The sequence below is a fragment of the Pleurodeles waltl genome, chromosome 5, assembly GCF_031143425.1.
Source record: "Pleurodeles waltl isolate 20211129_DDA chromosome 5, aPleWal1.hap1.20221129, whole genome shotgun sequence".
NCBI classification, from domain to species: domain Eukaryota; kingdom Metazoa; phylum Chordata; class Amphibia; order Caudata; family Salamandridae; genus Pleurodeles; species Pleurodeles waltl.
Window position 1 is genome coordinate 615817165 of NC_090444.1, and position 13153 is coordinate 615830317.

The window sequence follows — 13153 nt, forward strand, 5'->3', positions numbered from 1 at the left end:
ATCACGCCTGTAGAGCTCATCCTCGCTATATCACTGGGTGCATATATCCAGTAGTGGGATCCCATGGGAAGTGACGAGCATAGGAACATGCCAGTGGAGATGACAGTCACCAATAAAATTACTAATGGAAATGCAAATTGCCAAAGTACAGAATTATGAAATATTCATAGTTCCACTTTCTAGGGTTCAAGAGATTCAGAGAGTGAATGTCCTCAAATGCAGGAGTTCCCTCCACTGAGGTTCCAAGGTGCGGTACGGGAAGGTTAGGAGCATTCACTAGTGGTCACCATGACCTTGCTCTAACAGTATTTCAGCGGAGAGTGCGATTTGTCTTTGTCTTGGGATAGGTCTTTACCCACTCTTTTGAGACCTGTCCGATGTCTAGTAATGTCAAATGCAGAGTCTGTTGTGGGTCTGCCTTATTTCACCTTTGGTCCTGTCCACTAATGTACACAGAATTGTCTCCAATTGCACGTTCTTCGAGCTTTGTCTCTATCATTGTGAGCCATTCTGCAACCAAGAAGTCTGCAAGGGTATCTAGATCATAGAACTCTGACATTTGGCTTTTGTAGGTAATAAGAATCATCATTGGATTGAGGAGGACAAATTTGATGTTATGCCGGCGAAAACAGGGCCTAAGGGCTTGGAAGAAATTCATGTGCTTTAGTCCCATTTCATGGGCAAAGACTACTGTGATGTGGATCTGTTGGCCGTCCAGTTTGAAGGGGCCCTTGTGCCGTGTAGGATGATCCATACCTAATTGTGCCAGAGGAGGTCTGCAATAATCACCTTAGGTTGAGGGGGGTGTGGGAGCCACTCAAGCTGAGCCTGTTTGCTCTCAGATATTGCAGTGCCTCAGTGAAATGAATGTGAAGGAGCTGCGGCAAATGGACTGCAGGAAAGCTACCATATTGCTTCCCCCAACCTCCTCTCGCGACTAGGGGATACATATGTTATTCCACCAAGAATCTTCAAGGTGTGTGATGTTCTGCTGGAGATGTCAGCGCTCTGAGACCTAGTTAGGTTGCTGATTCACTTCTGTCAAGGTCATCAACCTCATCAAAATGCCTTTATTCTGCCAAATTAGTGGCCATAAAAGCACAGTACTAAATATAATATTTACAATAATAAAAACGTAACTGCGTTCAAATTGTAGACAGTGCAAAATTAGGCTGCATAGTTTTCCCTTAATTTTATAGCAGCCTTTATATAGCTCAGTACAGAGAAACAGATTTCAGGTGTAGATAGGGATTGCAAATACCCTGATCCATCCTTGTATGATGTAAAGTGCTTGTGCATCGCAATGGGGCATAAAAACTGGACTCTTAGATGATACAATCTCCAGAATACCATAAAGTGCGCTGTTGATTGTGAAGAGATAGCATCACTGGACAATGAGAAAAAAAGTGACCCAAGAAATGGCCAAGGTAAAAGCGACTAAACGTTGGACCCTACTTATCCTTCACCTGGTTAAATAAAATCTGTACTGAGGGTTATGTATCCATGTTAAATACAATTTCATACCAGAAACAATAGGGATTTGGATATACCTAATAATGTTACCCACCCTTGCTGATGAACCGTTCAATTCGGCCCTGCTCTCTAGATGAAGCAAAGAACTTTCTAACCCTTTTTTTTGTTTGAGGGTCTATTGTTTCAGGGGATTAAAAGATAGTTCTTAACTCTAAGCCAGTGGTTCCCAACCTGTGGTCCGGAGACCCCTGGGGGTCCGCAAAGCCTTCTCAGGGGGTCCGGGAGAGCCTAGAAAATTAAAAAATATTAACAAATATTGACAAATTTGGTCCCCAGCTTCCAGTAATGACTCAGGCAGGGGTCCCCGGATTCTAATGATGATTCAGTGGGGGTCCCTGGGTTTCATTAATGTTAAAGTGGGGGTCCACAGAAATGAAAAGGTTGGGAACCACTGCTCTAAGCTATAAGGACTATTTTTGACATTGGCCAACCATGGAATGGCAGCATGTTATCAAGATTTAAGCAGTTCTCCAGGACTTCCCTTGAGAATTGGCCTCGAGTGTGCTCCATATCTTCAAGCATAATAGTAGGGGAGCTACCCTGACAAAATCCTCCAAAAAGGTGTGTAATAAAGCTTTGGGGTAGTTTGGGGTATTGCTAATAGTCTACAAAGGAACTTATTTTCTGCTATTTGCAACCTTCTTGGGACAACATTCCCCCACACTCCTGCTTTATAAACATTAAGCGAAAACACTTTCTCCTGTAAAGCTGAATCATCTCCTTTACTGGTTTATATCCTATTCTTTCGGCAAATCTGAATTTCAGGTGACAAGCGGCCTCCATCTTTCGTGTTCTTTGATTCATTAACCGCTCCCAGGACCCACTTGCATTCAACAAGATACCCAAATAATTTAAAAAAAGGTATTTTTTTATAGGCTTTCCCCCAATATTAAAACGTCTAGAGCATTTATGCCCACAGGTTGTTACTGATTATTTTTGGTGGTTCACCCTTAAATTTAGCTTCATCATAAAATTGTTAGAACCATTAAGAAGATTTTGGAGACCGTTAGCTGTTAACGCTAAAAGAATGGCATCGCCTGCTTTCCAAAGTACCGTAACTGCTCGGGTGCCAATTCTGGGAACGTCTTTACTGCATGTCTTTAAAATGGCATTTAGGGAGTTGATATAAAATGAAAACAGGAAAGGGGCTAAAAAACATCTCTGCCTGACTCCTCTGGTGACCCTTATTGGTTTATTACGGTTCCCAGATTGTGTGTACTTCACTTTTGTGGTTGTGTCACAATGTAGACACTCTGTTAAGTTCTTTGAGGCTGGTATTTGTCCACAGTTTTCAGGCATTTGTGTACCTCTGCAACGTTGCTGCATAGTGACTTTTTTGATGGACAGGATATTCATTTTGGTGTTGAAGTTGAAGAGTTTGAAGCCGAGCCCTGTGATTGTCTTGTGAAACTTGTCAAGTGTCAGGTCTTGTTTGGAGGCAGGTTCAGGTTTTCCGCCTGCCAGTGCCTCTGGAATTTGAGAGCTGACAGAATGCCTTAGGGCCGAAATATGGTAGCCCTTGAGTCAGTAGCAGTCCAGGGCGCATAGAAGCGTGAGTGGGGACCCATGATGGTGCAAGGAATTCCTGCATGGGGTGTATCAGTTGTGGATCCAGAATTAGTGATGGAAGGCAGTGTGCTCTTGGTGCAAAAGACAATGTTAAGGTGTCCGAGGGGCCACTTGTGGAGTGAGAAGTCCATGGGGGCAATTAGCAGACTTGGGAGCCGATCTCCCAATACATTGTGGCATGGATATAGTGCACCAGGTGCATAGTGGGAGTAGAGTCAAGGGTCATGGATGGCCAACCTAAGCGTATTTGGTGAGATGGTGTAGAGTTAGGAAAGGGTAGTTGGTGCACCCATATGTGCTAGTCGTCATCCGTGTAGGTTCCACATGATGCACTCACCTCCAACAGTGTGGGGTAGGCAGTGCTTCCACTCTCAGGCGAGCGGTAGGAGGCCGACTTCTCTCTGCTCGTTGGGATCAGCGAATTCCACCTGTTAGTGATTAATCTTGGGCTGCAGGACTACGGTCCACAGGGTGGAGGGAGTCCTCAGCAGCCCTTACTCGAGTACAAGGTTGACCCCCACCAAGGTGATTTGCCCTCCAAAGGGTTGCATGTAAGGTGCGCCTCTCGGGCTAGGCTATGATAGTTGTGCAGGCAGCTATGTGCCACTCCTTACTTTGGGTCCCTTGTAGATTAGGGGGTATGTGTAGTCCAGATGTTCTTGTGGATCTCCCAGTCCTGGCAGTGGCACAGTCAGTGTGGGGTCACCCCTTGTCCCTTTTGGGTCTGTTGGTTTTCACATAAGATCCCAGTGCTGTACTTTGACCTAATCCCCCCACACCCTGGTTCCCCCACCCCACTGTAGCTCCAGGCCCAGGGAGATCCGGTTGAATGTTGAGTTCAGCGAGGGATGGTAGAGGCTTCTCCAGGCCATGTGCCAGCAGTGGAATCGGGCAGGTGCTTGTGTTTCTCCCCTGTGCAGTGGCTCCTCGGTCAATGTCCTGATGGCTGGGGAAGTTGATGTGACTGGGCTTCAGTTGGTTTCTTTGCGGCAGGGGGTAGGGAAGTCTCACCCGAGCTCTCTCGTCTACTCCTAGTCGAGGCTTTTAATAGCAGTTAGTGGGGGCCACTCTGCAACCTTCTGACGCTTGGCTATCACAGGTCAGGACCCCATTGTTGAGCAGGATCACCCCCCTTGAGTCTCCAGGTACGGTAGCAATTCACAGAGTCGCCATCTTGCCTAAGGTATGCTGATAGAAGTGGGGTGAAGCCTCCATACATACTCCCATCCAGATCGAGAGTAGGGCCTAGAATCTGTGTAGCCTGATATGGAAGTTTAATTTTGTAACCGAAAGCCTATCTTGTGAGCTGGTCAAACGTCTAAATGTTGGAAGTGGGATGAGGAGGTCATTTAAATGATATTGTTTACTCATGACTTGAAGTTCACTCAATCTTTTACATAAATTAGCCTCCTGCATTTTACAAAAATAAAATAAAAATGGATACTTACCTTTTTTGTTTGACATTACCAATGAAATATTTACCTTGCTGCTTGCCATGTGGGTTAGAATATGAAAGACCAAATGTTTTTTTTCTTTTTTTTCTTTTTTCTTTTGGAAGTTTGTTAAGGGTTGCTTAAACCTACATCAGTAGAGTTTTATGTCCGGGATCATTTTGGTCAGTTTTTCTTTGCACTTACATTATGAATCAACACGTGGCTTAAGTGCTACTCTTTGTGTAGTACTTTGATCGAGGTTGCCACTGAAAGAGCACACTTTATTTACCATATTTGTCTTCCTACACCTGGTACAATATCAGCTCTCTAAACCTAAGAAAGCACTTGTTGAAGGGAAGACAGTGTTGCTAATATCAGCACATGTAAGGCCTTCCTCTAAAATGGAAGGGCAAAGGTTGACCCTTCGCTTCCAAATTTTTGACTTGTATATGCCTATCACCACTAACAGTAATTTAACTGGCATTGTGAGAGGGTCTGAAAATCAAGTTCATCAAGAGTACACAATGCCCCTTTTCTTAAACTCTCTTGTTACTAAAGTATTCGTCTACCACAAAGGAATTGCTAGTAATACAGCAGACTTTGACTTTAGAGGCCCAGTTATATTTTGCTACTTTACCTTATTCATTCTGTGGTACATTTTGATTTTTTCCAATGATTTCAGAACCAAAATGATTAATCGAGCTAGAGATTACAGAACTCTCCTTTGAGACGAAAAAGTATGCTTCTTGCTGAAACGATGAGTGTCAGACAAAAGTCAGAGTGCTTTAACAAGGCTTTAAAAAAGAAATGCCTAAATGTTTACCTGAATTAATTGAGTTTGACTAACGTTTTGAAATAAGCTGCGAAGAGCCGAGTGTATGCATGAATTGTTTTCATCAGGAAAATGAGCTCGGTCAAATTCCTTCACAGTCTCCAACGTTCTTCTGTTGTGGTGTGATACATGAAAGTAAACGTTTAACTTGCTCTGTGAGAATTTGATTGTATTGGATTAGGAGTGAAATGCTCAGTCTCAATTACAAACCCCATTTTTACCTAACCTGCAATTCTCTTTTTTTCCCTGCAGTTGGTTGAGCGTGTATTTGATGAAAGTCTGAACTTCAGAAAAATCCCTCCACTGGTGCACGCCAAACCTCCAGAGGCTAATGGACGGGTGGGTGATGCGAAAGCTCAGACAAAAGAGACTCCTGACCCACCCCAAACTATCACTAGGAGGAAGACATGGAGCAGAGATGAAGTAAGTACAGACCATAAAGAATTTGGAGTGTGGACATTTTTGATGTTGGAATTTGCAAAATAGTTGTATAATTGCATCTAATTGAAGCTATTAAATGACTGGGTGGGTTATCTTTTATTCAACAACATTTGTTCTGGTGGAATTGACACGCACCAAAGTAGAAAAACTCCTGGTTAAAGCAACAGGAAACTCTAATGGGAAATCCTGAGTACACCAACTTAATGCATTTTGCACCATATAGGCCCAGTCCTGTCGGTGCCACTCACCATTACTTCTTTGCACTTCATTGCATCTGTCTCACTTCTTTGTCCACATTGGAGTGACTAATTTCTCTCTGAATCCGTATGAAAGCATAACAGACTTGCAGTATGCCCTCTTACTCAGGTGTCTCCTCTGGTGTGCATGCTTTACCTGAGTTTAGAATGTTGGCATATCAATTGTGGAATCAGCTGTATTCATTTCCAGCGTCTTCATGGAATGCCTCGTCCTACCCCACTGCCCCTTTGCCATAGACCTGAAAGAAAAAGGAATATAGTCCTGATAAACGCGGGGCATATGTCTCAAGTGTTGGAGAAAGTGTTGTAGGCATACTTATTCACTGCAACATTGCTTTGTTGTATGACAAGGACCTGCTGTCTACTGCCATCTTATCATTTCATAATCTCAGGAAAATAGATCAAGCTATGTGGCATGACCTCCAGGACCAAACAGTGACTTGACTTTCTCCGTAATGAGATTTTCTCAGGTAGTCATAAACTGTAGAAATCTCTATTATATGCAACATCCCTTTCTGGCGCCTGTGTGACTCCTACTGTTCTTCCTTGCTCTAGCAGAAAGATAGTCTGTTTGGCTTTTGTAGGGGTCCAGTGGGGGACAGGAGCAACAAGCAATGGATGCTGTGTTGGTGAGTCTCCCGCCTTTCTCTGTTGGCTGCTGCACTACTACAGTGTTTTACCGGGAGAAATATAATCAGTGACCCCCTGTTGCTGGGGAAAAATCCCTACATGTCGAGACCATTGGTATTTTGTTTGGCAGACATATACATAGATTATGGGCATTTGTTTCTGCAAAGAAATAACGTGGAAGCTGCTGTGATGTTGTGACTGTCTGGCATTAGTGTTTTGATTAAAGCGACTTTTCCAAAATAATCTCTGCTATGATGATTTTGGATGTCTAAATATAGTAGGGGAAAGTGGAAGGGCCTATTCCAGGCTGGAAAGCTGCTAGTCTTTCTTTAAGTGAGTCCCTCAGTCTTGGCTTAATAGCAAGGGCACCGGTTCTTAGCTTGTGAGTACAAGAGTCTCTTGAAATTAAAGTACTCTGGAGGTATTGCTGGTGCAGAATAGATATGTTGTAGACGAGTAGATTGAAAACAGTTGCAATAGTCTCTATACATTGTCTTTATCATATGTCACACAGGCAGATACATACATATACACATTCCCTAACAAAACTTTTGTTAGGGGACGTAATGGTTCTCAGTAAGTACCCAACATTAAATCAACTAAAGGTTTATTATGGTCATGTGCCAAAACCTAAACAACACTGAAACTCCGTTTAGGGTGAGCACTGCAACCATAACCTCTTAGCATACTGCTCATAATTTCACAGATGACATAACTTGTGACATTAAACATCACACAACCCATGATATCGATAACATGGTACACTTGAAATAAATACAGAGTAATAAAAACAGATGAAATCTGCTGCAATTAGGCTGAATGTGAATACACTTCCTTATTTATGGTAATTGTAGGTCAAAGGCTTTCAGCAAGCATGGATGCATATAGAAAGAAGGTTGTAATTCCATTGTCCTAAAACAGATGTGAAGAAGAGCAATAAATTAATGTTTGCTTTGCTCAGAGAGATTGCCACTGTGGGTGCTTTTTTTTAAAATCATTTTGCTCTGTGTAGGAGGGCAGTTCTCCACATAATATATTTTTCTTTACATAGTATTTTCTTTCCTCTCGTATTGCTGGAGGCCGGCACACCGGTTGCATCCTTTGCTCCGCTTCTACCTGCTGTTTATGTAGGTGGAGAAGAAGTGGGGTAACTGGCAGCTATCTTGGATTCTTAGTTTAATTTGAAGACCAGAACCCTGGGGCTTGTTCATTATCTCAATTACATCAGCTCTAGTGCAGTTTTTCATTTGACTGCATACTAAACAACATTGCACTTCTGAGGTGCATCCCCCATTTTCATCCTGAGAGAAACCTCCATAAGAAGTTTCAAATTTTTCCATCATGGAATATTTCTGTGCACATTCCATGCAACTCGTGGCATCATACAGTCCATTCCTACTTTCCAGTTGGCAAATTTGCTTTACATACACATGTTCACACCACCAGATGTGTGATAGTTTCATAACTGCTGTAAAAAAAAAAATACTAGTCCAAATCTTAGCTTGTCTAGAAAACAAGCAGGTAGAGTTCCAGTCAAACTTTTTAAGTGAACTTATTTTACTCCCTCAAATTACTTTTTTTGAGGAAATAAAATGGAATTCACATTCCTAATGGGATTATTTTAAAGGGGTGAAAATATCTTTGCTACAAACCATGGTTTCCTTGTAGATGCTAATTCACAAAAATTAAAAATGTTACTTTCAGCTTGAGAATTCTTTTCAGACAAGGCAACAGAAACTGTTGAGAGGGTTGTTATGGCATGATAATGCTGATTTCTGTTATCCGAAATTATCATTGGATGAATTCTTGGATATTGCCTTTTGCATCCGTTAATTCTTAAGTTTTTTTGTTGTGAATAAAGGTCTGGTGGTATTGAGTTATTCGTGCTAGTGCACTGCTTATATGGTGGACTGCAAGCTCATACTTCTTAAAAGAAATAGGAGTCTGATGATCTGCACACATGTCCATCTTGTTGTAACACTACTCCAGTTTACCAAAGCAAGTGAAGTAACATCTGTTGGAGAAATGCAATTGTATGAAAATACAGATGTAACTAACAACTCATGTATAGGTTAATCATAAGTGCTTGGTGCCTTCTGTAAATATACACTCTGGCCTGTTTACTAAACCTGTGCTTAAATATTTGTTTCCTTTTATAAAGCACACTAGCTCAGGTTAGGCAATGAGATACATTACAATTAAGTTGAGAAATCGTTTCTTCCTCTACTTCAACCAAATAGCCAAATAATTCACACTGGTCCCAAATCTGTGGCTGTTCCGCCGCCTGACTGATTCGTTAAGGACCTTCGTTGAGCGCCCTGACCTCCAAATCCGCCTAGGAGTGATATGGGACCATGCTATGATAGCCCCTGGACACCTTTTTGCTAACCAGGAGATCTCCACCATCAAGTCCTCAAAAACTGCTCTCCCTCCCATTGTTGGCAGATCATTGCCTCCCACGTGAAGTATGATGAGCTCCGGCGGCAGTAGCCGCCAGCGCAGATCCTCCTCGACAAGCTGGCGAAGACCATCAAGGCGCAGACTCCTTCTTGCTATCCAAAGAAACCGGAGACCTGTGTCCTGTGCCCAACTGTGGTAGAGGTTGAAGAACGGCCGTGCCTGATGCACAAAGGAATGTCCAATAACCCAAACACTGGCTGGAGCCATGTGCACAATGGAAGACTGAGAGGTGCTAGAAACAAAAAGAAGAATCAGTTAACACATGTCATCATTGGCGTGTGCCAAAAATTATTCCTAGATTATATGAAGGCGTACATAACGCTTATATCAATCTGACTTCCACCTCCCAATCACCTTGACAGTCTCCGCATTGAGTCCTGACCCCACAGATGATGTTGCCGCTCCCATCCTTAATGAATGGGAACTAAATTTGCCCTGCATGCCAATCGCCAGCAAGGCTTTGCGCAGTACATGGGAAAACTGATACCTAGTGAGGTGGAAGAAACCTGGGGACGAATTTGCAAGAACCTGTGAACTGCACGAATTAGGCAACCACGGAAGTCACAGGCCCTCCCTAGTACTAACTGTTGGCCCCTTCCCAACTGGTCTGTCTTGGACCGTGGTATAGTAATTACCAAATCCCCTCTTTACAAAGAACATGAGTCACAAAAATACCACCGTGAATGTCCTGCTTAGACCTGGCCACAAGTTCCGAGACTCAAAAAGGTCCATAAAAGGCAAGCGCGAAGGCTGTTGAGAATAGAGTGGCCTCAAAATCAGTCACAGATCCCAGCCAGGACTCCCAAGATCTTTTCCAGCTTGTCCATGTCAATGGGGCGCCGCTGGTCGGTAATAGTCCCTTCCAAACTTTCCCATCCCTTGAGTGCCTGTCTGATAAGGAAAGACTGAGAATGATCTGCACCCCCCCCCCCCCACCCCAGTTTTGTAAAAAAAAAAGGCTATGGCTGAGATGTGGCACCTGGCACTCGCGGCAGACTTACCCTGACTTTGCAAAAGCTCAAGAAAACCCAATCAACTACTCAAGGTGCCAGGCTGCACTAGGGGTTTGGTAGATGTGTGATTTATGTAACTATTGAATGAATTCTCATATGCCCTTCTTGTTTTTGGTGCAAGGCTGGCCGCCACTAGATCTGCCAAGGGTGAGTTCCAAGATTCCACAGCTGTCCCAGGAAATATGTGGTCTCCCCTGGGTGGAATTGCCGAAACTCCTGTAACTTGAAACGAGGCAGTGCATCAGCTGCGTTATTAAAAATACCTGGTACATGTTTTGCCTGGAAAAGAATGGTATTCTTCAAACAGATCAACAGCAGCTCTTTCAACAGTCTTAACACCCTTCTGCACTTAGCTTGTTGAAAATTAATACTTTGGACCACCGCCATGATTGTCAGACCAAAAAACCATAGATTGATTGCAAAGTTGGTCAACTCATATGTGTAGTGCCACAGCTATAGGAAATAACTCAAGGAAGGTGATGTTCTTAACCAACCCGGATGTCTGCCAAGACTGAGGCCAGGCCTGGGCGCACCACCTGGTCTCCAAAATGGCCCCAAAACTACTACTACCCGCTGAGTCGATAAATAAACCGAGTTCTTGATTGGACCGCAGAGGGTCCAGCCATACCCCTGCCCCGTTGAAGTCCCGGAGGAATGCCAACCAAATCCTTAAGTCATGTCTTACTTCAGCAGAGAAACGTTTCCTATGATGTTTTTCCCTCAAACCAGACATAGACTGAGCAAAAGAGTGTGAGAAAGGGCGTCCCATTGGAATGATCTGCAGGGCAAAATTAAGTTGAGTACCAGTACCTGCAACTGACGCAGGATGACTTTCTTGGCCACCAGACAGGCTTCTAAGGATGCCCTGAAAGCAATAACTTTATCCAGGGGCAATCTACACTCCCCCTTCACCGAATCGATTTAGATTCCCAGAAATACCAAGGATGTGGCTGGTCCTGTCGTATTTTCTTGACCTAAAGGGATGACAAATTCATCCATCAAGGACTTGAATGCAGCCAAAAGACTAAGCACACCTTTCTGAGCTGCTCGGTCCCAGGAACAAGAAGTCATCTAGATAATGAATGGCAGCTGATGAGCCTCAAACTTGTGTAAAGACCCATTCCAAAAAGGTACTAAATTGCTTGAAATATGTGCAGGAGACTGAAAAACCCATCGGCATACATTTGTCAGAATAAAACTTCCCTCTGAATTGGAAACCCAGCAGGTGATAATCATTGGTGTGAACTGGCAAAAGTCTGACAGCTGATTCTATATCTGTTTTTGCCATGAGTGTCCCTTGAACCAGTTTCCTTAGTAATGACAGGGCGCCATCAAGAGATGCATACTTGACTGAGCAGAGCATTGGATCGATTGCGTCATTCACAGAGGCTCCGTGTGGAGCTGAGAGATTTTGTATCAACCGAAATTCACCAGGGTCCTTTTTGTGAACCAACGCAAGGGTGGAGCAAACAAAAACTTCAAGTGGGGGGCTGTCAAATGGCCCTGCAGTCCTGTTCAAACCCAATTCCTTCAATATCTTGCGTTTAGCTACCTCTTGTGCCATGTCTAAAGACTGCTGGTTTTTACAAATTTTTTGGCCTTGCACCCCTGAAGCTGGGATCCTGAAACCATAGCGGAACCTTCATACAACAGTTGGGAAACTTCATGCTGTGAGTACAAATTAAGCCAAGGGTTCATAGCCAAGAGAGACACAGGTGAAGGATCCCCAGGGACCAAGAAAAAATGATCCTCATTTCTGCCCACCCTTTTCTTTGTACTTCTTGAAACATTTGAACTCAGGATGCCCTGCCATACCACAAAAGGAGCAGTTTGTGCTTGAATTTGCAGGAACCCTGTGGCCTAGAACATGCCTTCTTGTTGAATGCCCAACATGACCCTTTGCGATCCCTGCTGGCTGTGGGCTCCTGAAAAACAGACTGGACGTTGGCCTGAGGTTTTTTCAGCTTCATACAGCGCAACCATGCATTAATATCAGTCTGATCCTAGCACATAGCAGGATTTGACACTTTTTTCAACCTGAACGCTTTATCATACTCTTTCTACCTGGATCCTTCAAACTCGTCATGCGCACCCACTATTTTATCCAAATAATATGCAGTCTGAGGACCTAGTTCAGGGAATTTCTCTAGCAGAATGGACTTATAAATAGTAAACCTTTTTATCCAATTTATAATAGTCTCATCTACCTTAGGTTTCCTCCATTTATGGGAACAGTCTTCACTGTGTTTACTCTCCTTATCAGCCGGCTTCACTATTGTTAGCTCAAAAATATCCACTAATGCGCCCTTTTGAATTTTTGCCCTTATCTCACTAGATGTGTGGAGCCCAGCTGATCCCTAGACTAAAACACCTGATCATGTGTCCCACCTAGTTGGGTAACGCCCTCACCTAATGTCTCTGCTGGCGATGTACTTGCAAAGGTGCCCCCCCCCTCCACCGTGGGGGCGATGGAAGATGTAGGTTTGGGGAAGGGGGGGATGGCTTGTACGATGTGGTCACCGTGGCCCTAGGGGGCTCTCGTGTTTCTGCTGTGGCCCCTTGCACATTTTCACTGATACCCACTGCTCAGTCCTCCTCAATTGGCAAATCCATCTGCCGGGCATTGCCTAATTTTACTAGCCAGGGCAGCACTTTTGCCAAGCCACTAACTAGGTCCCCCCAGGTTCCCACTCGCTTACAGAATTGGCTCCCTCCAAGCTTGAGCCTGGCAGGGCTTCAAAGATTGCAACCTCCGATTGTGTCTCTGCCTGTCGCATGTTGGGGTCAGGTGCCCCCCCCAGCGAGTGACCTCTTTTGGGCTGGGTTTTTTTCACTGCAGTTTGAGCGTAACCTGCTTATCCCTCTTAGGAAATGGGGGAAAAGCTGATTTGGGTGGGACCCCCGCCCGCCTTGGGTGCCCGCCCTGATCTGCTGCCGAGTCCTCCCCCACTACTGGAGTTTCGCCATCCAACTGACTGCCTTCAG

The 13153-nt window shown here is 44.1% G+C and overlaps 1 protein-coding gene across 7 annotated transcripts in view; it reads left to right on the top strand.

The window, feature by feature from the left end:
• Window positions 1-13153, top strand: part of CEP170 (centrosomal protein 170) — a 556616-nt gene that overhangs the window by 431656 nt on the left and 111807 nt on the right. For all 7 annotated transcript variants that reach the window (XM_069234469.1, XM_069234471.1, XM_069234466.1 and 4 more), the window contains one exon: window positions 5620-5790. In XM_069234469.1, the coding sequence (XP_069090570.1) occupies window positions 5620-5790 (171 nt within the window). The remainder of the gene's footprint in view (window positions 1-5619; window positions 5791-13153) is intronic.